Raw genomic sequence first — 27,500 nt, forward strand, 5'->3', positions numbered from 1 at the left:
CCGCCTTTGCCCCATATCCCTTAATACCATTGGTTAACAGAAAGCTATCGATCTCAGGTTTAAGATTAACAATTGACCCCCCCCAGCACCAATTGCTGTTTGCGGAAGAGAGTTCCAAACTTCGACCACCCTTTGTGTGTAGAAGTGTTTCCTAACTTCACTCCTGAAAGGTCTGGCTCTAATTTTTAGACTCTGCCCCCTAGTCCTCGACTCCCCAACCAGCGGAAATAGTTTCTCTCTCTCTACCCTATCAGTTCCCCCTTAATATCTTGAAAACTTTGATCAGATCACCCCTTAATCTTCTAAATTCCAGGGAATACAACCCTAGTTTGTGTAATCTCTCCTCGTAACTTAACCCTTGGAGTCCGGGGATCATTCTGGTAAACCTACGCTGCCCTCCCTCCAGGGCCAATCTATCCTCCCTAAGGTGTGGGGCCCAGAACTGCTCCCAGTGCTCCAGGTGTGGTCTAACCAGAGCTTTGTACAGCTGCAGCATAACTTCTACCCCCTTGTATTCTAGTCCTCTCGATATAAAGGCCAGCATTCCATTAGCCTTTCTGATTATTTTCTGTACCTGTTCATGACATTTTAATGATCGATGTACCTGGACCCCCCTCCGAGTCTCTTTGGACCTCCACTGTTTTTAGCTTTTCACCATTTAGAAAGTTCCCTGTTCTATCTTTTTTAGGTCTATAGTGGATGACCTCACACTTCCCTACACTGAAATCCATTTGCCACAGTTTTGCCCATTCACTTTATCGATATCCCTCTGTAATTTTATGCTTCCACCGACACTGCCTACAATGCCGCCTATCTTTGGGTCATCAGCAAATTTGGATAAATGACTTTCTATCCCATCATCTAAGTCGTTAATAAATACAGCTCTACCTCACTACCTCTTCTCTCGACCCCTCCACGGTCTCTAAATTGTCAGACTGCTTGTCCGACATCCAGTTCTGGATCAGCAAAAATGTTCTCCAATTAAATATTGGGAAGACTGAAGCCATTGTTTTCGGTCCCTGCCACAAACTCCGTTCCCCGAGCCACTGACTCCATCCCTCTCCATAACATGTCGGAGGCTGAACCACACTGTTTGCAACCTTGGTGTCATATTTGACCCTGAAATTAACTTCCGACCACATTATCCGCAGCATAACAAAGACCGGCTACTCCCACCTCCGTAACATCGCCCGTCTCCGCCCTTGCCTCAGCTCATCCGCTGCTGAAACCCTCGTCCATGCCTTTGTTACCTCCAGACTTGACTATTCCAACGCACTCCTGGCCGGCCTCCCACATTCCACCTTATGTAAACTTGAGGTCATCCAAAACTCGGTTGCCCGTGTCCTAACTCGCACCAAGTCCCGTTCGCCCATCACCCCTGTGCTCGCTGACCTACATTGGCTCCCGGTTAAGCAACGCCTCGATTTCAAAATTCTCATCCTTGTTTTCAAATCCCTCCGTGGCCTCCTCGCCCCCTCCCTATCTCTGTAACCTCCTCCATCCCCACAAACCCCCGAGATATCTGCGCTCCTCTTATTCTGCCCTCTTGAGCATCCCCCGATTTCCATCGCTCCACCAGGAGCCATGCCTTCTGTTGCCTGGGCCCCGAGCTCTGGAATTCCCTGCCTAAACCTCTCCGCCTCGCTACCTCTCTTTCCTCCTTTAAGACGCTCCTTAAAACCTACTTCTTTGACCAAACTTTTGGTCACCTGCCCTAATTTCTCCTTATGTGGATCGGTGTCAAATTTTTTTGTCTTAAAATACTCCTGTGCAGCGCCCTGGGACGTTTTACTATGTTAAAGGCGCTATATAAATACAAGTTGTTGAATAATTGAGGCCCCAACACAGATCCCTGCGGGACACCACTAGTCATATCCTGCCAATTCGAGTACCTGCCCATTATCCCGACTCTCTGTCTCCTGCCGCTCAGCCAATTACCCAACCAGGTCAATAATTTGCCCTCAATTCCGTGGGCTTCTACCTTAGTTAACAGTCTCTTATGTGGGACTTTATCGAATGCCTTCTGGAAGTCCATATAAACAACATCCATCGACATTCCCCTGTCCACTACTTTAGTCACCTCTTCAAAAAATTAAATCATGTTTGTCAGACATGACCTACCTTTCACAAATCCATGCTGGCTCGCTCTGATCAACTGAACATTTCCGAGGTGTTCAGTCACCCTATCCTTAATTATAGACTCTAGAAACTTCCCGACAACAGATGTTAGGCTAACTGGTCTATAATTCTCTGGTTTCCCTCTCTCGCCGTTCTTAAATAGCAGAGTGACATGCACAATTTTCCAATCTAAAGGGACGGTTCCTGAATCGAGAGAACTTTGGAAGATTATAGTTGGGGCATCTGCAATGTGCTCACCTACTTCCTTTAAAACCCTGGGATGGAAACCGTCTGGCCCTGGGGATTTGTCACTCTTTAGTCCCATTATTTTCTTCATTACTGTTCATAGAATGGTTATAGCACAGATGGAGGCCATTCGGCCCGTCGAGCCCGTGCCGGCTCTCTGCAAGAGCACTTCAGCTCGTCCCACCCCACCGCCCTTTCCCCGTAACCCTGCAAATTGTCTTCCTTCAGGTACTTATCTAACTCCCTTTTGAAAGCCACGATTGAATCTCCCTCCTCCACCCTTTCAGGCAGCGCATTCCAGATCCTAACCACTCGCTGCGTAAACAAGTTTTTCCTCACGTCGCCTTTGGTTCTTCTGCCAATCACCTTAAATCTGTGTCCTCTGGTTCTCGACCCTTCTGCCAATTGGGAACAGTTTCTCTCCATCTACTCTGTCCAGACCCCTCATGATTTTGAACACCTCGATCAAATCTCCTCTCAACCTTCTCTGCTCTGAGGAGAACAACCCCGGCTTCTGCAGTCTCTCCACCTCACTGTAATCCCTGGAACCATTGTCGTAAATCTCCTCCGCGCCCGCTCCAAAGCCCTTCACGTCCTTCCTGAGGGGTTTTTCTCCTTGAACCTGGTAGTGGTTTGACACGACCGAGCTGCTCGCTAGGCCTACTTTAGAGGGCAGTTAAGAGTCAACCACATTGACGTGGGACTGGAGTCACATATAGGCCCAGACCGGGAAAGGATATTCTTCCCTAAAGGGACATTGGTGAACCCATTGGGTTATTTTTACCACAATCCGACAGCTTTCACGGTCACTTCTACCGAGATCTTATTTCCAAACTGATTCTCCAACTGCCGATGGTGAGATTTGAACCGGCGTACTCTGGATTACTAGTGCACAGTAGCACAGCCACACCACCACCGTGTCCGGAGGGGTTTCATTGGCACCGGCTGCCCGCTGGCCACGCATGGAGGGTAGGCCTTGAATGGTGACCACAGCCAAGCTGTCAGTCTGAGACCAGGGGCAGAGAAGGGGGCCCATTAACCAGCTGAGACGGGCTCACTCCCCGGGACTTGAGCCCGACTCCTCAAGGTGAGCTCCGTCAGCCCTGGGACTCTACACTGTCCCGTCAAACACTCCCAGGGCAGGTACAGCACGGGTTAGATACAGAGTAAAGCTCCCTCTACACTGACCCATCAAACACTCCCAGGGCAGGTACAGCATTGGTTAGATACAGAGTAAAGCTCCCTCTACACTGCCCCATCAAACACTCCCAGGGCAGGTACAGCATGGGTTAGATACAGAGTAAAGCTCCCTCTACACTGTCCCATCAAACACTCCCAGGGCAGGTACAGCACGGGTTAGATACAGAGTAAAGCTCACTCTACACTGTCCCCATCAAACACTCCCAGGGCAGGTACAGCACGGGTTAGATACAGAGTAAAGCACCCTCTACACTGTCCCATCAAACACTCCCAGGGCAGGTACAGCACGGGTTAGATACAGAGTAAAGCTCCCTCTACACTGTCCCATCAAACACTCCCAGGGCAGGTACAGCACGGGTTAGATACAGAGTAAAGCTCCCTCTACACTGTCCCATCAAATACTCCCAGGACTGGTACAGCACGGGTTAGATACAGAGTAAAGCTCCCTCTACACTGCCATCTGGTCTGAGAGGAGCACAGGTTATTTTGGCAGTGCCAGTGAGCGGGGTGAGGGGTCTTTGGTGTATTTGGGCTGGAATTGATCCCGACTCACAAAGCGGAGCAATCTCCTGCCGATGGCGGAGAGGCGCCCCTCCCCCACTGGCCAGCGGTGCCCCTCGAGGAACGTGACCTTAGTTGTCCACATCAGAAACCCCCCCCCACCGCGCCGGGACCCACCTATGACGGACATGCGTTTGCGGATGTTGTTGAAGTCCAGGATGGCCAGGACCTGGTAGGTGATGGGCTTCCCCATCTCGTGGACGGTGATGGTGTTGGGCGTGCGGGACCGGAACACAAAACCAAAGTTGCGGGCAGCGGTGACCAGAGCCCCTTCGTCAGGAGACTGGGCCTTGTAATAGAGTTCACCTGGGAGGGGGGGAGGGAGAGAGAGAGAGAGGGGGGAGGGAAGAGAGAGGGGGGGGAGAGAGAGGGAGGGGGGAGAGAGAGGGAGGGGGGAGAGAGAGGGAGGGGGGAGAGAGAGGGCGGAGAGGGGGAGAGGCGGAGAGGGGGAAAGGCGGAGAGGGGGAAAGGCGGAGAGGGGGAAAGGCGGAGAGGGGGAAAGGCGGAGAGGGGGAAAGGCGGAGAGGGGGAAAGGCGGAGAGGGGGAAAGGCGGAGAGGGGGAATAATAGAGAGGGAAAGATAGAGAGAGAGACATAGTGACGGAATGACGAGAGGGGGAGAAAGAGTAAATGCATGAATATAAAACATTTTAGAGCATGTCATAGACAAGATATGGTATAACCGTTTGATTGAGGAACTGTTGGGAAGAGGACAGAGCATCAGAGTGTTACAGTGAGGGGTGTGGGGTATATCTGTGTGTTACAGTGAGGGGTGTGGGGTATATCAGTGTGTTACAGTGAGGGGTGTGGGGTATATCTGTGTGTTACAGTGAGGGGTGTGGGGTAAATCAGAGTGTTACAGTGAGGGGTGTGGGGTATATCAGTGTGTTACAGTGAGGGGTGTGGGGTATATCTGTGTGTTACAGTGAGGGGTGTGGGGTAAATCAGAGTGTTACAGTGAGGGGTGTGGGGTATATCAGTGTTACAGTGAGGGGTGTGGGGTATATCAGAGTGTTACAGTGAGGGGTGTGGGGTATATCAGTGTTACAGTGAGGGGTGTGGGGTATATCAGAGTGTTACAGTGAGGGGTGTGGGGTATATCAGTGTTACAGTGAGGGGTGTGGGGTTTATCAGAGTGTTACAGTGAGGGGTGTGGGGTATATCAGAGTGTTACAGTGAGGGGTGTGGGGTATATCAGTGTTACAGTGAGGGGTGTGGGGTTTATCAGAGTGTTACAGTGAGGGGTGTGGGGTATATCAGTGTTACAGTGAGGGGTGTGGGGTATATCAGAGTGTTACAGTGAGGGGTGTGGGGTATATCAGTGTTACAGTGAGGGGTGTGGGGTATATCTGTGTGTTACAGTGAGGGGTGTGGGGTATATCAGTGTGTTACAGTGAGGGGTGTGGGGTATATCTGTGTGTTACAGTGAGGGTGTGGGGTAAATCAGAGTGTTACAGTGAAGGGTGTGGGGTATATCAGTGTGTTACAGTGAGGGGTGTGGGGTATATCAGAGTGTTACAGTGAGGGGTGTGGGGTAAATCAGAGTGTTACAGTGAAGGGTGTGGGGTATATCAGTGTGTTACAGTGAGGGGTGTGGGGTATATTAGAGTGTTACAGTGAGGGGTGTGGGGTATATCAGTGTTACAGTGAGGGGTGTGGGGTATATCAGTGTTACAGTGAGGGGTGTGGGGTATATCAGTGTTACAGTGAGGGGTGTGGGGTATATCAGTGTGTTACAGTGAGGGGTGTGGGGTATATCAGAGTGTTACAGTGAGAGGTGTGGGGTATATCAGAGTGTTACAGTGAGAGGTGTGGGGTATATCAGAGTGTTACAGTGAGGGGTGTGGGGTATATCAGAGTGTTACAGTGAGGGGTGTGGGGTATATCAGAGTGTTACAGTGAGGGGTGTGGGGTATATCAGAGTGTTACAGTGAGGGGTGTGGGGTATATCAGTGTTACAGTGAGGGTTGTGGAGTATATCAGAGTGTTACAGTGAGGAGTGTGGGGTATATCAGAGTGTTACAGTGAGGGGTGTGGGGTATATCAGAGTGTTACAGTGAGGGGTGTGGGGTATATCAGAGTGTTACAGTGAGGGGTGTGGGGTATATCAGAGTGTTACAGTGAGGAGTGTGGGGTATATCAGTGTGTTACAGTGAGGGGTGTGGTGTATATCAGAGTGTTACAGTGAGGGGTGTGGGGTATATCAGAGTGTTACAGTGAGGGGTGTGGGGTATATCAGAGTGTTACAGTGAGGGGTGTGGGGTATATCAGAGTGTTACAGTGAGGGGTGTGGGGTATATCAGAGTGTTACAGTGAGGGGTGTGGGGTATATCAGAGTGTTACAGTGAGGCGTGTGGGGTATATCAGAGTGTTACAGTGAGGGGTGTGGGGTATATCAGTGTTACAGTGAGGGGTGTGAGGTATATCAGAGTGTTACAGCGAGGGGTGTGGGTTATATCAGAGTGTTACATTGAGGGGTGCGGGGTATATCAGAGTTACAGTGAGGGGTGTGGGGTATATCAGTGTTACAGTGAGGGGTGTGGAGTATATCAGAGTGTTACAGTGAGGAGTGTGGGGTATATCAGAGTGTTACAGTGAGGGGTGTGGGGTATATCAGAGTGTTACAGTGAGGGGTGTGGGGTATATCAGAGTGTTACAGTGAGAGGTGTGGGGTATATCAGAGTGTTACAGTGAGGGGTGTGGGGTATATCAGTGTTACAGTGAGGGGTGTGAGGTATATCAGAGTGTTACAGTGAGGGGTGTGGGGTATATCAGTGTTACAGTGAGGGGTGTGGGGTATATCAGAGTGTTACAGTGAGGGGTGTGGGGTATATCAGAGTGTTACAGTGAGGGGTGTGGGGTATATCAGAGTGTTACAGTGAGGGGTGTGGGGTTTATCAGAGTGTTACAGTGAGGGGTGTGGGGTATATCAGTGTTACAGTGAGGGGTGTGGGGTATATCAGAGTGTTACAGTGAGGGGTGTGGGGTATATCAGAGTGTTACAGTGAGGGGTGTGGGGTATATCAGTGTTACAGTGAGGGGTGTGGAGTATATCAGAGTGTTACATTGAGGGGTGTGGGGTATATCAGAGTGCTACAGTGAGGGGTGCGGGGTATATCAGAGTGTTACAGTGAGGGGTGTGGGGCAGATCAGAGTGTTACAGTGAGGGATGTGGGGTATATCAGTGTTACAGTGAGGGGTGTGGGGTATATCAGAGTGTTACAGTGAGGGGTGTGGGGTATATCAGAGTGTTTCATTGAGGGCTGTGGGGTATATCAGTGTTACAGTGAGGGGTGTGGGGTATATCAGTGTTACAGTGAGGGGTGTGGGGTATATCAGAGTGTTGCAGTGAGGGGTGTGGGGTATATCAGTGTGTTACAGTGAGGGGTGTGGGGTATATCAGAGTGTTTCATTGAGGGGTGTGGGGTATATCAGTGTTACAGTGAGGGGTGTGGGGTATATCAGAGTGTTTCATTGAGGGGTGTGGGGTATATCAGTGTGTTACAGTGAGGGGTGTGGGGTATATCAGAGTGTTGCAGTGAGGGGTGTGGGGTATATCAGTGTTACAGTGAGGGGTGTGGGGTATATCAGAGTGTTACAGTGAGGGGTGTGGGGTATATCAGAGTGTTACAGTGAGGGGTGTGGGGTATATCAGTGTTACAGTGAGGGGTGTGGGGTATATCAGAGTGTTACAGTGAGGGGTGTGGGGTATATCAGTGTGTTACAGTGAGGGGTGTGGGGTATATCAGAGTGTTTCATTGAGGGGTGTGGGGTATATCAGAGTGTTACAGTGAGGGGTGTGGGGTATATCAGTGTTACAGTGAGGGGTGTGGGGTATATCAGAGTGTTACAGTGAGAGGTGTGGGGTATATCAGTGTTACAGTGAGGGGTGTGGGGTATATCAGAGTGTTACAGTGAGGGGTGTGGGGTATATCAGAGTGTTACAGTGAGGGGTGTGGGGTATATCAGTGTTACAGTGAGGGGTGTGGGGTATATCAGAGTGTTACAGTGAGGGGTGTGGGGTATATCAGTGTTACAGTGAGGGGTGTGGGGTATATCAGTGTTACAGTGAGGGGTGTGGGGTATATCAGAGTGTTACAGTGAGGGGTGTGGGGTATATCAGTGTTACAGTGAGGGGTGTGGGGTATATCAGAGTGTTACAGTGAGGCGTGTGGGGTATATCAGAGTGTTACAGTGAGGGGTGTGGGGTATATCAGTGTTACAGTGAGGGGTGTGGGGTATATCAGAGTGTTACAGTGAGGGGTGTGGGGTATATCAGAGTGTTACAGTGAGGGGTGTGGGGTATATCAGAGTGTTACAGTGAGGGGTGTGGGGTATATCAGAGTGTTACAGTGAGGGGTGTGGGGTATATCAGAGTGTTACAGTGAGGGGTGTGGGGTTTATCAGAGTGTTACAGTGAGGGGTGTGGGGTATATCAGTGTTACAGTGAGGGGTGTGGGGTATATCAGAGTGTTACAGTGAGGGGTGTGGGGTATATCAGAGTGTTACAGTGAGGGGTGTGGGGTATATCAGTGTTACAGTGAGGGGTGTGGAGTATATCAGAGTGTTACATTGAGGGGTGTGGGGTATATCAGAGTGCTACAGTGAGGCGTGCGGGGTATATCAGAGTGTTACAGTGAGGGGTGTGGGGCAGATCAGAGTGTTACAGTGAGGGATGTGGGGTATATCAGTGTTACAGTGAGGGGTGTGGGGTATATCAGAGTGTTACAGTGAGGGGTGTGGGGTATATCAGAGTGTTTCATTGAGGGCTGTGGGGTATATCAGTGTTACAGTGAGGGGTGTGGGGTATATCAGTGTTACAGTGAGGGGTGTGGGGTATATCAGAGTGTTGCAGTGAGGGGTGTGGGGTATATCAGTGTGTTACAGTGAGGGGTGTGGGGTATATCAGAGTGTTTCATTGAGGGGTGTGGGGTATATCAGTGTTACAGTGAGGGGTGTGGGGTATATCAGAGTGTTTCATTGAGGGGTGTGGGGTATATCAGTGTGTTACAGTGAGGGGTGTGGGGTATATCAGAGTGTTGCAGTGAGGGGTGTGGGGTATATCAGTGTTACAGTGAGGGGTGTGGGGTATATCAGAGTGTTACAGTGAGGGGTGTGGGGTATATCAGAGTGTTACAGTGAGAGGTGTGGGGTATATCAGAGTGTTACAGTGAGGGGTGTGGGGTATATCAGAGTGTTACAGTGAGGGGTGTGGGGTATATCAGTGTTACAGTGAGGGGTGTGGGGTATATCAGAGTGTTACAGTGAGGGGTGTGGGGTATATCAGTGTGTTACAGTGAGGGGTGTGGGGTATATCAGAGTGTTTCATTGAGGGGTGTGGGGTATATCAGAGTGTTACAGTGAGGGGTGTGGGGTATATCAGTGTTACAGTGAGGGGTGTGGGGTATATCAGAGTGTTACAGTGAGAGGTGTGGGGTATATCAGTGTTACAGTGAGGGGTGTGGGGTATATCAGAGTGTTACAGTGAGGGGTGTGGGGTATATCAGAGTGTTACAGTGAGGGGTGTGGGGTATATCAGTGTTACAGTGAGGGGTGTGGGGTATATCAGAGTGTTACAGTGAGGGGTGTGGGGTATATCAGTGTTACAGTGAGGGGTGTGGGGTATATCAGTGTTACAGTGAGGGGTGTGGGGTATATCAGAGTGTTACAGTGAGGGGTGTGGGGTATATCAGTGTTACAGTGAGGGGTGTGGGGTATATCAGTGTTACAGTGAGGCGTGTGGGGTATATCAGAGTGTTACAGTGAGGGGTGTGGGGTATATCAGTGTTACAGTGAGGGGTGTGGGGTATATCAGAGTGTTACAGTGAGGGGTGTGGGGTATATCAGTGTTACAGTGAGGGGTGTGGGGTATATCAGTGTTACAGTGAGGGGTGTGGGGTATATCAGAGTGTTACAGTGAGGGGTGTGGGGTATATCAGAGTGTTACAGTGAGGGGTGTGGGGTATATCAGAGTGTTACAGTGAGGGGTGTGGGGTATATCAGAGTGTTACAGTGAGGGGTGTGGGGTATATCAGAGTGTTACAGTGAGGGGTGTGGGGTATATCAGTGTTACAGTGAGGGGTGTGGGGTATATCAGAGTGTTACAGTGAGGGGTGTGGGGTATATCAGAGTGTTACAGTGAGAGGTGTGGGGTATATCAGAGTGTTACAGTGAGGGGTGTGGGGTATATCAGAGTGTTACAGTGAGGGGTGTGGGGTATATCAGTGTTACAGTGAGGGGTGTGGGGTATATCAGAGTGTTACAGTGAGGGGTGTGGGGTATATCAGTGTGTTACAGTGAGGGGTGTGGGGTATATCAGAGTGTTTCATTGAGGGGTGTGGGGTATATCAGAGTGTTACAGTGAGAGGTGTGGGGTATATCAGAGTGTTACAGTGAGGGGTGTGGGGTATATCAGAGTGTTACAGTGAGGGGTGTGGGGTATATCAGTGTTACAGTGAGGGGTGTGGGGTATATCAGAGTGTTACAGTGAGGGGTGTGGGGTATATCAGTGTGTTACAGTGAGGGGTGTGGGGTATATCAGAGTGTTTCATTGAGGGGTGTGGGGTATATCAGAGTGTTACAGTGAGGGGTGTGGGGTATATCAGTGTTACAGTGAGGGGTGTGGGGTATATCAGAGTGTTACAGTGAGAGGTGTGGGGTATATCAGTGTTACAGTGAGGGGTGTGGGGTATATCAGAGTGTTACAGTGAGGGGTGTGGGGTATATCAGAGTGTTACAGTGAGGGGTGTGGGGTATATCAGTGTTACAGTGAGGGGTGTGGGGTATATCAGAGTGTTACAGTGAGGGGTGTGGGGTATATCAGTGTTACAGTGAGGGGTGTGGGGTATATCAGTGTTACAGTGAGGGGTGTGGGGTATATCAGAGTGTTACAGTGAGGGGTGTGGGGTATATCAGTGTTACAGTGAGGGGTGTGGGGTATATCAGAGTGTTACAGTGAGGCGTGTGGGGTATATCAGAGTGTTACAGTGAGGGGTGTGGGGTATATCAGTGTTACAGTGAGGGGTGTGGGGTATATCAGTGTTACAGTGAGGGGTGTGGGGTATATCAGTGTTACAGTGAGGGGTGTGGGGTATATCAGAGTGTTACAGTGAGGGGTGTGGGGTATATCAGAGTGTTGCAGTGAGGGGTGTGGGGTATATCAGAGTGTTACAGTGAGGGGTGTGGGGTATATCAGTGTTACAGTGAGGGGTGTGGGGTATATCAGAGTGTTACAGTGAGGGGTGTGGGGTATATCAGAGTGTTACAGTGAGAGGTGTGGGGTATATCAGAGTGTTACAGTGAGGGGTGTGGGGTATATCAGAGTGTTACAGTGAGGGGTGTGGGGTATATCAGTGTTACAGTGAGGGGTGTGGGGTATATCAGAGTGTTACAGTGAGGGGTGTGGGGTATATCAGTGTGTTACAGTGAGGGGTGTGGGGTATATCAGAGTGTTTCATTGAGGGGTGTGGGGTATATCAGAGTGTTACAGTGAGGGGTGTGGGGTATATCAGTGTTACAGTGAGGGGTGTGGGGTATATCAGAGTGTTACAGTGAGAGGTGTGGGGTATATCAGTGTTACAGTGAGGGGTGTGGGGTATATCAGAGTGTTACAGTGAGGGGTGTGGGGTATATCAGAGTGTTACAGTGAGGGGTGTGGGGTATATCAGTGTTACAGTGAGGGGTGTGGGGTATATCAGAGTGTTACAGTGAGGGGTGTGGGGTATATCAGTGTTACAGTGAGGGGTGTGGGGTATATCAGTGTTACAGTGAGGGGTGTGGGGTATATCAGAGTGTTACAGTGAGGGGTGTGGGGTATATCAGTGTTACAGTGAGGGGTGTGGGGTATATCAGAGTGTTACAGTGAGGCGTGTGGGGTATATCAGAGTGTTACAGTGAGGGGTGTGGGGTATATCAGTGTTACAGTGAGGGGTGTGGGGTATATCAGAGTGTTACAGTGAGGGGTGTGGGGTATATCAGTGTTACAGTGAGGGGTGTGGGGTATATCAGTGTTACAGTGAGGGGTGTGGGGTATATCAGAGTGTTACAGTGAGGGGTGTGGGGTATATCAGAGTGTTACAGTGAGGGGTGTGGGGTATATCAGAGTGTTACAGTGAGGGGTGTGGGGTATATCAGAGTGTTACAGTGAGGGTGGGGTATATCAGAGTGTTACAGTGAGGGGTGTGGGGTATATCAGAGTGTTACAGTGAGGGGTGTGGGGTATATCACAGTGTTACAGTGAGGGGTGTGGGGTATATCAGTGTGTTACAGTGAGGGGTGTGGGGTATATCAGAGTGTTACAGTGAGGGGTGTGGGGTATATCAGAGTGTTACAGTGAGGGGTGTGGGGCATATCAGAGTGTTACAGTGAGGGGTGTGGGGTATATCAGAGTGTTACAGTGAGGGGTGTGGGGTATATCAGCGTTACAGTGAGGGGTGTGGGGTATATCAGAGTGTTACAGTGAGGGGTGTGGGGTATATCAGTGTTACAGTGAGGGGTGTGGGGTATATCAGAGTGTTACAGTGAGGGGTGTGGGGCATATCAGTGTTACAGTGAGGGGTGTGGGGTATATCAGAGTGTTACAGTGAGGGGTGTGGGGTATATCAGTGTTACAGTGAGGGGGGTATATCAGAGTGTTACAGTGAGGGGTGTGGGGCATATCAGTGTTACAGTGAGGGGTGTGGGGTATATCAGTGTTACAGTGAGGGGTGTGGGGTATATCAGTGTTACAGTGAGGGGTGTGGGGTATATCAGAGTGTTACAGTGAGGGGTGTGGGGTATATCAGAGTGTTACAGTGAGGGGTGTGGGGTATATCAGTGTTACAGTGAGGGGTGTGGGGTATATCAGAGTGTTACAGTGAGGGGTGTGGGGTATATCAGAGTGTTACAGTGAGGGGTGTGGGGCATATCAGTGTTACAGTGAGGGGTGTGGGGTATATCAGAGTGTTACAGTGAGGGGTGTGGGGTATATCAGAGTGTTACAGTGAGGGGTGTGGGGCATATCAGTGTTACAGTGAGGGGTGTGGGGTATATCAGAGTGTTACAGTGAGGGGTGTGGGGTATATCAGAGTGTTACAGTGAGGGGTGTGGGGCATATCAGTGTTACAGTGAGGGGTGTGGGGTATATCAGAGTGTTACAGTGAGGGGTGTGGGGTATATCAGAGTGTTACAGTGAGGGGTGTGGGGTATATCAGTGTTACAGTGAGGGGTGTGGGGTATATCAGTGTGTTACAGTGAGGGGTGTGAGGTATATCAGAGTGTTACAGTGAGGGGTGTGGGGTATATCAGAGTGTTACAGTGAGGGGTGTGGGGTATATCAGAGTGTTACAGTGAGGGGTGTGGGGTATATCAGTGTTACAGTGAGGGGTGTGGGGTATATCAGTGTGTTACAGTGAGGGGTGTGAGGTATATCAGAGTGTTACAGTGAGGGGTGTGAGGTATATCAGTGTTACAGTGAGGGGTGTGGGGTATATCAGTGTGTTACAGTGAGGGGTGTGAGGTATATCAGAGTGTTACAGTGAGGGGTGTGAGGTATATCAGTGTTGCAGTGAGGGGTGTGGGGTATATCAGTGTGTTACAGTGAGGGGTGTGGGGTATATCAGAGTGTTACAGTGAGGGGTGTGGGGGATATCAGAGTGTTACAGTGAGGGGTGTGGGGTATATCAGAGTGTTACAGTGAGGGGTGTGGGGTATATCAGTGTGTTACAGTGAGGGGTGTGAGGTATATCAGAGTGTTACAGTGAGGGGTGTGGGGTATATCAGTGTTACAGTGAGGGGTGTGGGGTATATCAGAGTGTTACAGTGAGGGGTGTGGGGTATATCAGTGTTACAGTGAGGGGTGTGGGGTATATCAGAGTGTTACAGTGAGGGGTGTGGGGTATATCAGAGTGTTACAGTGAGGGGTGTGGGGTATATCAGAGTGTTACAGTGAGGGGTGTGGGGTATATCAGAGTGTTACAGTGAGGGGTGTGGGGTATATCAGAGTGTTACAGTGAGGGGTGTGGGGTATATCAGAGTGTTACAGTGAGGGGTGTGGGGTATATCAGTGTTACAGTGAGGGGTGTGGGGTATATCAGAGTGTTACAGTGAGGGGTGTGGGGTATATCAGAGTGTTACAGTGAGGGGTGTGGGGTATATCAGAGTTACAGTGAGGGGTGTGGGGTATATCAGAGTGTTACAGTGAGGGGTGTGGGGTATATCAGAGTGTTACAGTGAGGGGTGTGGGGTATATCAGTGTGTTACAGTGAGGGGTGTGGGGTATATCAGAGTGTTACAGTGAGGGGTGTGGGGTATATCAGAGTGTTACAGTGAGGGGTGTGGGGTATATCAGAGTGTTACAGTGAGGGGTGTGGGGTATATCAGTGTTACAGTGAGGGGTGTGGGGTATATCAGAGTGTTACAGTGAGGGGTGTGGGGTATATCAGAGTGTTACAGTGAGGGGTGTGGGGTGTATCACAGTGTTACAGTGAGGGGTGTGGGGTATATCAGTGTGTTACAGTGAGGGGTGTGGGGTATATCAGTGTGTTACAGTGAGGGGTGTGGGGTATATCAGAGTGTTACAGTGAGGGGTGTGGGGTATATCAGAGTGTTACAGTGAGGGGTGTGGGGTATATCAGTGTTACAGTGAGGGGTGTGTGGTATATCAGAGTGTTACAGTGAGGGGTGTGGGGTATATCAGAGTGTTACAGTGAGTGGTGTGGGGTATATCAGAGTGTTACAGTGAGGGGTGTGGGGTATATCAGAGTGTTACAGTGAGGGGTGTGGGGTATATCAGAGTGTTACAGTGAGGGGTGTGGGGTATATCAGTGTTACAGTGAGGGGTGTGTGGTATATCAGAGTGTTACAGTGAGGGGTGTGGGGTATATCAGAGTGTTACAGTGAGGGGTGTGGGGTATATCAGAGTGTTACAGTGAGGGGTGTGGGGTATATCAGAGTGTTACAGTGAGGGGTGTGGGGTATATCAGAGTGTTACAGTGAGGGGTGTGGGGTATATCAGAGTGTTACAGTGAGGGGTGTGGGGTATATCAGAGTGTTACAGTGAGGGGTGTGGGGTATATCAGAGTGTTACAGTGAGGGGTGTGGGGTATATCAGAGTGTTACAGTGAGGGGTGTGGGGTATATCAGAGTGTTACAGTGAGGGGTGTGGGGTATATCAGAGTGTTACAGTGAGGGGTGTGGGGTATATCAGAGTGTTACAGTGAGGGGTGTGGGGTATATCAGAGTGTTACAGTGAGGGTGTGGGGTATATCAGAGTGTTACAGTGAGGGGTGTGGGGTATATCAGAGTGTTACAGTGAGGGGTGTGGAGTATATCAGAGTGTTACAGTGAGGGGTGTGGGGTATATCAGAGTGTTACAGTGAGGGGTGTGGGGTATATCAGAGTGTTACAGTGAGGGGTGTGGGGTATATCAGAGTGTTACAGTGAGGGGTGTGCGGTATATCAGAGTGTTACAGTGAGGGGTGTGGGGTATATCAGAGTGTTACAGTGAGGGGTGTGCGGTATATCAGAGTGTTACAGTGAGGGGTGTTGGGTATATCAGTGTTACAGTGAGGGGTGTGGGGTATATCAGTGTGTTACAGTGAGGGGTGTGGGGTATATCAGAGTGTTACAGTGAGGGGTGTGGGGTATATCAGTGTGTTACAGTGAGGGGTGTGGGGTATATCAGAGTGTTACAGTGAGGGGTGTGGGGTATATCAGAGTGTTACAGTGAGGGGTGTGGGGTATATCAGAGTGTTACAGTGAGGGGTGTGGGGTATATCAGAGTGTTACAGTGAGGGGTGTGGGGTATATCAGAGTGTTACAGTGAGGGGTGTGGGGTATATCAGAGTGTTACAGTGAGGGGTGTGGGGTATATCAGAGTGTTACAGTGAGGGGTGTGGGGTATATCAGAGTGTTACAGTGAGGGGTGTGGGGTATATCAGAGTGTTACAGTGAGGGGTGTGGGGTATATCAGTGTTACAGTGAGGGGTGTGGGGTATATCAGAGTGTTACAGTGAGGGGTGTGGGGTATATCAGTGTTACAGTGAGGGGTGTGGGGTATATCAGAGTGTTACAGTGAGGGGTGTGGGGTATATCAGAATGTTACAGTGAGGGGTGTGGGGTATATCAGAGTGTTACAGTGAGGGGTGTGGGGTATATCAGAGTGTTACAGTGAGGGGTGTGGGTATATCAGAGTGTTACAGTGAGGGGTGTGGGGTATATCAGTGTTACAGTGAGGGGTGTGGTGTATATCAGAGTGTTACAGTGAGGGGTGTGGGGTATATCAGTGTTACAGTGAGGGGTGTGGGGTATATCAGAGTGTTACAGTGAGGGGTGTGGGGTATATCAGTGTTACAGTGAGGGGTGTGGGGTATATCAGAGTGTTACAGTGAGGGGTGTGGGGTATATCAGTGTTACAGTGAGGTGTGTGGGGTATATCAGAGTGTTACAGTGAGGGGTGTGGGGTATATCAGAGTGTCACAGTGAGGGGTGTGGGGTACATCAGAGTGTTACAGTGAGGGGTGTGGGGTATATCAGTGTTACAGTGAGGGGTGTGGGGTATATCAGTGTTACAGTGAGGGGTGTGGGGTATATCAGAGTGTTACAGTGAGGGGTGTGGGGTATATCAGAGTGTTACAGTGAGGAGTGTGGGGTATATCAGAGTGTTACAGTGAGGGGTGTGGGGTATATCAGAGTGTTACAGTGAGGGGTGTGGAGTATATCAGAGTGTTACAGTGAGGAGTGTGGGGTATATCAGAGTGTTACAGTGAGGGGTGTGGGGTATATCAGAGTGTTACAGTGAGGGGTGTGGAGTATATCAGAGTGTTACAGTGAGGAGTGTGGGGTATATCAGAGTGTTACAGTGAGGGGTGTGGGGTATATCAGAGTGTTACAGTGAGGGGTGTGGGGTATATCAGAGTGTTACAGTGAGGGGTGTGGGGTATATCAGTGTTACAGTGAGGGGTGTGGGGTATATCAGAGTGTTACAGTGAGGGGTGTGGGGTATATCAGAGTGTTACAGTGAGGGGTGTGGGGTATATCAGAGTGTTACAGTGAGGGGTGTGGGGTATATCAGAGTGTTACAGTGAGAGGTGTGGGGTATATCAGTGTTACAGTGAGGGGTGTGGGGTATATCAGTGTGTTACAGTGAGGGGTGTGGGGTATATCAGAGTGTTACAGTGAGGGGTGTGGGGTATATCAGAGTGTTACAGTGAGGGGTGTGGGGTATATCAGTGTTACAGTGAGGGGTGTGGGGTATATCAGAGTGTTACAGTGAGGGGTGTGGGGTATATCAGAGTGTTACAGTGAGGGGTGTGGGGTATATCAGTGTTACAGTGAGGGGTGTGGGGTATATGAGTGTTACAGTGAGGGGTGTGGGGTATATCAGTGTTACAGTGAGGGGTGTGGGGTATATCAGAGTGTTACAGTGAGGGGTGTGGGGTATATCAGAGTGTTACAGTGAGGGGTGTGGGGTATATCTGCGAGCGAGGGGTGTGGGGTATATCAGAGTGTTACAGTGAGGGGTGTGGGGTATATCAGAGTGTTACAGTGAGGGGTGTGGGGTATATCAGTGTTACAGTGAGGGGTGTGGGGTATATCAGAGTATTACAGTGAGGGGTGTGGGGTATATCAGAGTGTTACAGTGAGGGGTGTGGGGTATATCAGAGTGTTACAGTGAGAGGTGTGAGGTATATCAGAGTGTTACAGTGAGGGGTGTGGGGTATATCAGAGTATTACAGTGAGGGGTGTGGGGTATATCAGAGTGTTACAGTGAGGGGTGTGGGGTATATCAGAGTGTTACAGTGAGAGGTGTGAGGTATATCAGAGTGTTACAGTGCGGGGTGTGGGGTATATCAGAGTGTTACAGTGAGGGGTGTGGGGTATATCAGAGTGTTACAGTGAGGGGTGTGGGGTATATCAGAGTATTACAGTGAGGGGTGTGGGGTATATCAGAGTGTTACAGTGAGGGGTGTGGGGTATATCAGAGTGTTACAGTGAGGGGTGTGGGGTATATCAGTGTTACAGTGAGGGGTGTGAGGTATATCAGTGTTACAGTGAGGGGTGTGGGGTATATCAGAGTGTTACAGTGAGGGGTGTGGGGTATATCAGAGTTACAGTGAGGGGTGTGGGGTATATCAGTGTTACAGTGAGGGGTGTGGGGTATATCAGAGTGTTACAGTGAGGGGTGTGGGGTATATCAGAGTGTTACAGTGAGGGGTGTGGGGTATATCAGAGTGTTACAGTGAGGGGTGTGGGGTATATCAGAGTGTTACAGTGAGGGGTGTGGGGTATATCAGTGTGTTACAGTGAGGGGTGTGGGGCATATCAGAGTGTTACAGTGAGGGGTGTGGGGTATATCAGAGTGTTACAGTGAGGGGTGTGGGGTATATCAGAGTGTTACAGTGAGGGGTGTGGGGTATATCAGAGTGTTACAGTGAGGGGTGTGGGGTATATCAGAGTGTTACAGTGAGGGGTGTGGGGTATATCAGAGTGTTACAGTGAGGGGTGTGGGGTATATCAGAGTGTTACAGTGAGGGGTGTGGGGTATATCAGAGTGTTACAGTGAGGGGTGTGGGGTATATCAGAGTGTTACAGTGAGGGGTGTGGGGTATATCAGAGTGTTACAGTGAGGGGTGTGGGGTATATCAGTGTTACAGTGAGGGGTGTGGGGTATATCAGAGTGTTACAGTGAGGGGTGTGGGGTATATCAGTGTTACAGTGAGGGGTGTGGGGTATATGAGTGTTACAGTGAGGGGTGTGGGGTATATGAGTGTTACAGTGAGGGGTGTGGGGTATATCAGTGTTACAGTGAGGGGTGTGGGGTATATGAGTGTTACAGTGAGGGGTGTGGGGTATATCAGTGTTACAGTGAGGGGTGTGGGGTATATCAGAGTGTTACAGTGAGGAGTGTGGGGTATATCAGGGTGTTACAGTGAGGGGTGTGGGGTATATCAGTGTTACAGTGAGGGGTGTGGGGTATATCTGCGAGCGAGGGGTGGGGTAGATCGGATTCCTACCTTCATCTTTATCCTCGGACATCACGGTGTGACAGAGCGAGAGAAGTCGGAAAAACTCATGCACCTCGCGATCACCCAGTTTCACGGCCTCCAAGAGAATGTGGTCGTAAAAGATAAAGCGGGGATCCGCTAGGGAGTTGAAGGAGAAATCGATGGGCACTTTCTTCTGCCGATAAAAAAGACACAAGGGGGTCACGTCAGATGGTCCCTGCTACTCCAATTCTTCACCGCCTCATATTCACGTCGTCCGATAACTTGGGAGGTTATCTCGTCTCAGACACCGCCCGTCTCTCCCAGAACTATTCACATTAGCTGCTCCAATAGCCAGTTTGGGAATTGCGCCCACCCGTCACCATACTGAGGGCAGGGTCCTCTCACCTCCGAGCCCTGCCTCTGCCTCTACACTGTCCCGTCAAACACTCCCAGGGCAGGTACAGCACGGGTTAGATACAGAGTAAAGCTCCCTCTACACTGTCCCACCAAACACTCCCAGGGCAGGTACAGCACGGGATAGATGCAGAGTAAAGCTCCCTCTACACTGTCCCATCAAACAATCCCAGGGCAGGTACAGCACGAGTTAGATACAGAGTAAAGCTCCCTCTACACTGTCCCATCAAACACTCCCAGGGCAGGTACAGCACGGGATAGATGCAGAGTAAAGCTCCCTCTACACTGTCCCATCAAACAATCCCAGGGCAGGTACAGCACGAGTTAGATGCAGAGTAAAGCTCCCTCTACACTGTCCCATCAAACACTCCCAGGGCAGGTACAGCACGGGTTAGATGCAGAGTAAAGCTCCCTCTACACTATCCCATCAAACACTCCCAGGGCAGGTACAGCACGGGTTAGATACAGAGTAAAGCTCCCTCTACACTGTCCCATCAAACAATCCCAGGGCAGGTACAGCACGGGTTAGATACAGAGTAAAGCTCCCTCTACACTATCCCATCAAATACTCCCAGGGCAGGTACAGCACGGGGTTAGATACAGAGTAAAGCCCCCTCTACACTGTCCCATCAAACACTCCCAGGGCAGGTACAGCACGGGTTAGATACAGAGTAAAGCTCCCTCTACACTGTCCCATCAAACACTCCCAAGGCAGGTGCAGCACGGGTTAGATACAGAGTAAAGCTCCCTCTACACTGTCCTATCAAACACTCCCAGGGCAGGTACAGCATGGGTTAGATACAGAGTAAATCTCCCTCTACACTGTCCCATCAAACACTCCCAGGGCAGGTACAGCACGGGTTAGATACAGAGTAAAGCTCCCTCTACACTTACCTCTCTCACTTCACTTTTATGTCCCAATTCATCAATCAGATCGCCTGGAAAAAAAAGTCAGACATTTGAATGAATGAAAGCGCCTTTCACAACCCAGGACGACCCAAAGCACTTTACAGCCAATGAAGTACTTTTGAAGTGTGGTCACTGTTGTAATTCTTGTTACATAGCAATTTGGGGAGCAGGGTAAAGTTGGTTGGGGCGTGGCAGTTTCTCTCAGTGCAGGCCGAGGCGCTACAGCACCACCACTGGCAGGAGGGTGTAATTACAGCGTGACAAGTTTACATAGGAAATCTCCATTATACATTTGGACAGTGGATCTGATAAACTTGACATGAATGCGTGACAGAGAAGTGTGACAAAACGTGACGTAGGGTGCTGTAGAGCGGAAATGCACGCAGATCTTTAATATATTGAGAGATCGGTTTTGCAACCTTCTGAATTTCACCCCTTGACTTCCGTGGCGAGCCCCTCGTTCCTGCTGTCTAGGTTTGGTCTCCTTATCTAAGGAAGGATCTACTTGCCTTAGCAGGGGTGTAACGAAGGTTCACCAGATCGATCCCTGGGAGGAGAGGGCTGTCCTATGACGTGGGGTTACAGGGATCGGGTGGGATATGTGTTGGTGCAGGCTCGATGGGCCGAAATGGCCTCTATCTGCACTGTGGGGTTTCTGTGAAGAGATTGAGTAGATTGGGCCGATACTCTCTGGAGTTTAGAAGAATGAGAGGTGATCTCATTGAAACATGTAAGATTCTGAGGGGGATTGACAGGGTAGATGCTGAGAGGCTGTTTCCCCCCTGGCTGGAGAGTCTAGAACCAGGGGTCACAGTCTCAGGATAAGGGGTCGGCCATTTAGGACTGAGATGAGGAGGAATTTCTTCACTCAGAGGGCGGTGAATCTGTGGAATTCTCTACCCCAGAGGGCTGTGGAGGCTCAGTCGTTGAGTATATTCAAGACAGAGATCGATAAGATTGTTGGACTCTAGGGGAATCAATGGTTAGGGCGTGAAAGTGGAGTTGAGGTCGAAGATCAGCCTTGATGTTATTGAATGGCGGAGCAGACTCAAGGGGCCGAGTGGCCTAATCCTGCTCCAATTTCTTACGCCTGGCCATCGCGCTCACCGTAAGCCTTGCCGTCGATGGAGCACTTGTTGAATATCATGACGTTCTGGGTGAGGGTCCCCGTCTTGTCGGAGAAGATGTATTCGATCTGGCCGAGCTCCTCGCTGAGCGTGGTGGTCCGCGCCTCCGCCGCCGTGTTCTTCCGCAAGCAGTACATCTTCTTGTCCCAGTTGATGAAGTAGCTGTGCCCGAGGCGGATGACCTCCACGCTGTTTTCGAAGGAGGGGGGGGGGGAGAAAGAGGTCAGAGGTGAGGAAGGCCAGCTGAGGGGTCACGCACAGCAAGCCGTGTGACCGGCGCACCTGACCCGTACGAGACAAACACGAACAGATTCCCCCCCCCTCCGGCACCAATTGTCCATCAGTGGCAGGGTAGGTTCCCGCGCCAGGCCACTCTCAATGCAGCAGAGAGAATATCCAGAGTAAAGCTCCCTCTACACTGTCCCATCAAACACTCCCAGGGCAGGTACAGCACGGGTTAGATACAGAGTATAGCTCCCTCTACACTGTCCCATCAAACACACCCAGGGCAGGTACAGCACGGGTTAGATACAGAGTAAAGCTCCCTCTACACTGTCCCCGTCAAACACTCCCAGGGCAGGTACAGCACGGGTTAGATACAGAGTAAAGCTCCCTCTACACTGTCCCCATCAAACACTCCCAGGGCAGGTACAGCACGGGTTAGATACAGAGTAAAGCCCCCTCTACACTGTCCCATCAAACACTCCCAGGGCAGGTACAGCAAGGGTTAGATACAGAGTAAAGCTCCCTCTACACTGTCCCATCAAACACTCCCAGGGCAGGTACAGCACAGGTTAGTTACAGAGTAAAGCTCCTTCTACACTATCCCATCAAACACTCCCAGGGCAGGTACAGCACAGGTTAGTTACAGAGTAAAGCTCCTTCTACACTATCCCATCAAACACTCCCAGGGCAGGTACAGCAAGGGTTAGATACAGAGTAAAGCCCCCTCTACACTGTCCCATCAAACACTCCCAGGGCAGGTACAGCACGGGTTAGTTACAGAGTAAAGCTCCCTCTACACTATCCCATCAAACACTCCCAGGGCAGGTACAGCACGGGGTTAGATACAGAGTAAAGCTCCCTCTACACTGTCCCATCAAGCACTCCCAGGGCAGGTACAGCCCTGGTTAGATACAGAGTAAAGCTCCCTCTACACTGTCCCATCAAACACTCCCAGGGCAGGTACAGCACGGGTTAGATACAGAGTAAAGCTCCCTCTACACTGTCCCATCAAACACTCCCAGGGCAGGTACAGCACGGGTTAGATACAGAGTAAAGCTCCCTCTACACTGTCCCCGTCAAACACTCCCAGGGCAGGTACAGCACGGGTTAGATACAGAGTAAAGCTCCCTCTACACTGTCCCCATCAAACACTCCCAGGGCAGGTACAGCACGGGTTAGATACAGAGTAAAGCCCCCTCTACACTGTCCCATCAAACACTCCCAGGGCAGGTACAGCAAGGGTTAGATACAGAGTAAAGCTCCCTCTACACTGTCCCATCAAACACTCCCAGGGCAGGTACAGCACAGGTTAGTTACAGAGTAAAGCTCCTTCTACACTATCCCATCAAACACTCCCAGGGCAGGTACAGCACAGGTTAGTTACAGAGTAAAGCTCCTTCTACACTATCCCATCAAACACTCCCAGGGCAGGTACAGCAAGGGTTAGATACAGAGTAAAGCCCCCTCTACACTGTCCCATCAAACACTCCCAGGGCAGGTACAGCACGGGTTAGTTACAGAGTAAAGCTCCCTCTACACTATCCCATCAAACACTCCCAGGGCAGGTACAACACGGGGTTAGATACAGAGTAAAGCTCCCTCTACACTGTCCCATCAAACACTCCCAGGGCAGGTACAGCACGGGGTTAGATACAGAGTAAAGCTCCCTCTGCACTGTCCCAACAATACATCTCAGCACCAAACTCAGAAGAGTGCCCCCTCCTGTTGCAGTGTGACACTTTTCCTTTGAAACCCATCAACCTTTGACCACATCTCTGGCCAACAGCGGGAGCGCGGCCCATCGCACCTTACGTAGAGCGAGATGGGTACGACTGTGTTGAGGATGATGATGTACGACCAGAAGGACAAAAATCCAGAGAGGAAGGCGCTGTTGACTCCCTGGTCCCAGGGCAGGTAGATCTGGAAGAGGTTTCCCACTTCATATTCCCAGATGGAATTCCCGATAGCTAGGATTATCCCCATGCAGATCAGGAATCCAAAGATCTGGAACAAAAGACAAAACAAATTTCACTCCGATCCATCGCAAGATACCGTCCGATAGGGCAAAGGGCGAGGGGGCACTGCACTGCACAGAGGGCAGCGGGACGGTGTTTGGGGAAGAATAGGCCTCAATTTAACTGGCATCTCGTAGGCCTCAATTTAACTGGCGTCCTGTAGGCCGCAGCCTCCACTGCCATCATTACAAACCGAGAGCAGATCTTCTCCCTGGTGACGAGCAGGAATTGGATTTTTCACTTGGGTAACGTCGCCATCATTAGACACCGCCCCTCCCTCTCGGTCTCGGGGCGAGTGGAACTCACCCAGAGCACCAAAGTGTTCATCAGCCTGTCGATGCTGGTCCTCTTGAACTTCGTCCTGCCGCTGTTTTGCATGAGTTTCGTATCGGGGCCTGCAAAAAAACAACACGGCTTCACTGACAAACTCAGGCAACTTTCAGAAGGGACGTGGGTGGACCCACTGGGTTACACGCTGTCCTTTCACCTCTGGCTGTTCCAGACTGATGGATGGGTGCCTGTACCAGCCAACAACACAGAGAGAGAGAGAGAGAGAGAGAGAGAGAGAGAGCGGGAGACAGAGAGAGGGAGCGGGAGACAGAGAGAGGGCGAGAGAGCGAGAGGGGAGAGAGAGAGGAGAGAGAGAGATCTGTGGTGACCTCAACTCAAGAACTGGTGAAGAACCAGAGACCAGTACTCAGGGGAATAATTACATATTTGGGAATAACCATTTTGATCTCCCTTTTCATTCACACAGGAGTAACTACGACAAACAGACAAATGGAAACGGAAAGCAGCTCCTGCAGCTCTGTCGAAGCCTGGGTCTGTACATTGTCAATGGTAGGTTCAGAGGAGACTCCCTAGGAAGATCGACCTATTCCTCAACTCTTGGCTTCAGCACCGTAGACTATATGATTACGGATCTGGACCCATCCTCTTTCAGAGCATTCACAGTCAAACCACTAACACCACTGTCAGATCACAGCCAAATTACTGCGTATCTTAAAAGGACAGAAACAACCAACACAGAAACACAGCCCAGTAAGCTGTACAACATTAAAAAATCCTACAGATGAGCCCAAAACAGCACAGAAAAATACCAGAAAGCAATTAGCAGTCAATCAACTCAGTCTCTCTTGGACACCTTTCTGAAAAACACATACACTCACAATAAAGAAGGCGTAAACCTGGCAGTGAATAACCTAAATAATATTTTTGATAATTTGGCATCAATGTCGAACTTGAAATCTCGCAAGAGTAAACACAAAACCACGAAAAATGGTTTGATTCAGACCGTCATAACATGAGGAAAAAACTCAGAAAAATATCAAACCAAAAACACAGACAACCAGAAAACGAGGAATTACGCCTTACTTATTGTCAGGCACTAACACAATACAAAAACACACTCAGAACCAAGAAAGAACAGTATATTAAGAATAAACTCAGCTCCATTGAGGAATCTATTGACTCTAATTGTTTCTGGGACAACTGGAATACATTACACAAAAAGTAACACGATGAATTGCCCATTCAAAATGGAGACACATGGGAAAACCATTTTGAAAAATTATACCAGAAAAACACAATAAGCCCAGAGCAAGATCAAATATGTAAAGAATTGGAAAAGCTCGAACTGGCCATAAAAGATTACCAAAGCCCGTTAGCTCTTTTTCAGTTATTGGGGAGTCTATTTGAAAAATTCAAGGACCTGCGACCAAGAAAAGCTTGCGGTGCAGATGGCATCCTAAACGAGATGATTAAACACACTGACGATAAAATGAAATTGGCTATCCTAAAACTCTTCAACTTGGTTCTGAGTGTCGGTTACTTCCCTGATATCTGGAACAAAGGACTCATAACGCCCATATACAAAAGTGGAGACAAAGTTGACCCAAATAACTATCGAGGCATCTGTGTGAACAGTAACCTGGGGAAGGTATTCTGTAGTATCATAAACCAAAGACTTATAAACTTCCTTGAGGAGCACATTTTCTTGAGTAAAAGCCAAATTGGATTCTTACCAAATTATAGAACATCGGATCATATCTTCACATTACACACCCGAATTGACAAACATGTTCACCAAAACAAAAGCAAAATTTTTGCCTCCTTTATAGATTTCCAGAGGGCTTTTGATTCTATTTGGCACGACGGTCTATTCTTAAAACTTACTGAAAGTGGTGTAGGGGGAAAAAACATATGATGTAATTAAATCAATGTATACAAACAAAAATGTGCAGTTAAAATTGGAGACAAACAAACAAAATATTTCTCACAGGGGCATGGCGCAGGGCTCGCCCATCTCACCGACACTCTTTAATATTTACATAAATGAATTGGCAAAACTACTTGAACAATCTACAGCACCTGGCCTCGCCCTATATGACTCCAAGGTTAAATTCCTCCTCTATGCAGACGACCTGGTTCTGCTCTCACCAACAGAGGAGGGTCTACAGCAGAACTTGGATCTGCTAGAGTCGTTCTGTCAGACCTGGGCCCTGACAATAAACCCACAAAAAACCAAGGTTCTTGTGTTCCAACAAAGATCCAGACATCAGGGACCCAGAATAAACTTCACACTAGGAGCAACTAAAATTGAACAAACTACAAATTACACATACTTAGGCTTAAAAATCAGTTCTACAGGAAATTTTCATTTGGCTGTGAATGAACTGAAAGAGAAAGCAAAAAGGGCTTTCTATGCCATTAAAAAGTCAATCCAAATAGAAATTCCAATTGCCATTTGGCTCAAAATTTTTAAAGCAGTAATTGAACCAATTGCACTCTATGGCAGTGAGGTGTGGGGCCCGCTAACACAACAAGAATTTGCAAAATGGGACAAACACCCAATTGAGATCCTACATGCAGAATTCTGTAAAAGTATCCTCCGGACTCAGAGGAAAACCACAAACAATGCATGCAGGGCAGAGCTAGGCCAATATCCACTACTAATTAATATCCAAAAAAGAACCATCAAATTTTGGAAACACCTAAAAATGAGCAACCCCCACTGCTATCATTACGAAGCCCTGAAATGCCAAGAGATGATCATAGAGAAGAGTCCCCTCAGTCAACTAGTCCTGGGACTCAGTGAAGTAACTACTAACACTACTAATAATAATCAGCTCCAGGACAGTGACATCCTAGCACAGAGAATTCAACCCAACACAATTGTCACTAAACAAAAGGAAAAATATTTGACCTATTGGGCAGAAACGACAAAAACCCAAAACAAACTCGATTGCTATTTGGTCCTAAACAGACAGTACACCATGGCTGAATACCTGACCATGGTAAAAGATAGCAAACTGAGAAAAACCTTGACAATGTACAGACTTAGTGAGCATAGCCTGGCCATCGAAAAAGGCAGACACAGGCAGACCTGGCTGCCAAAAGAGGACAGGATATGCTCTCACTGCAGTCAGGGAGTGGTGGAGACAGAGATGCACTTCCTCACAACTTGTGGAAACTATCAGGACATAAGGGGGAATTTCTACCCAAAATTCATAAAAATATGCCCCGAATTCAAAAATTTGAATGACCACCAAAAACTCCCATATCTATTAGGGGAACAGAAAAATTGCATAACTTTAGCGGCAAACTATGTTACAGCTTGCCATAAACAGAGGGACAACCATTAAACCTAAGAAAAGATTATATGCATATTATATTGGGTGTATATTTATATATACAGGGATATATCTGTCTATACACTG

The 27,500-nt window shown here is 49.3% G+C and overlaps 1 protein-coding gene across 1 annotated transcript in view; it reads right to left on the reverse strand.

Annotated features, from left to right (window-relative positions):
* LOC147086571 (phospholipid-transporting ATPase ID-like) overlaps positions 1-27,500 on the reverse strand; it is a 112,442-nt gene that overhangs the window by 47,662 nt on the left and 37,280 nt on the right. The window contains exons 10-16 of the mRNA XM_085978273.1: positions 24,088-24,176; positions 23,574-23,770; positions 21,522-21,730; positions 20,400-20,443; positions 19,119-19,284; positions 4,243-4,431; positions 2,894-3,024 (exon numbers count right to left, since the gene is read on the reverse strand). Coding sequence (XP_085834399.1) covers positions 2,894-3,024; positions 4,243-4,431; positions 19,119-19,284; positions 20,400-20,443; positions 21,522-21,730; positions 23,574-23,770; positions 24,088-24,176 — 1,025 coding nt within the window. The remainder of the gene's footprint in view (positions 1-2,893; positions 3,025-4,242; positions 4,432-19,118; positions 19,285-20,399; positions 20,444-21,521; positions 21,731-23,573; positions 23,771-24,087; positions 24,177-27,500) is intronic.

This window comes from Somniosus microcephalus, unplaced genomic scaffold (genome assembly GCF_052327205.1).
Source record: "Somniosus microcephalus isolate GS21.2 unplaced genomic scaffold, FLI_Smic_1.0 unresolved_chr7, whole genome shotgun sequence".
Lineage (NCBI taxonomy): Eukaryota > Metazoa > Chordata > Chondrichthyes > Squaliformes > Somniosidae > Somniosus > Somniosus microcephalus.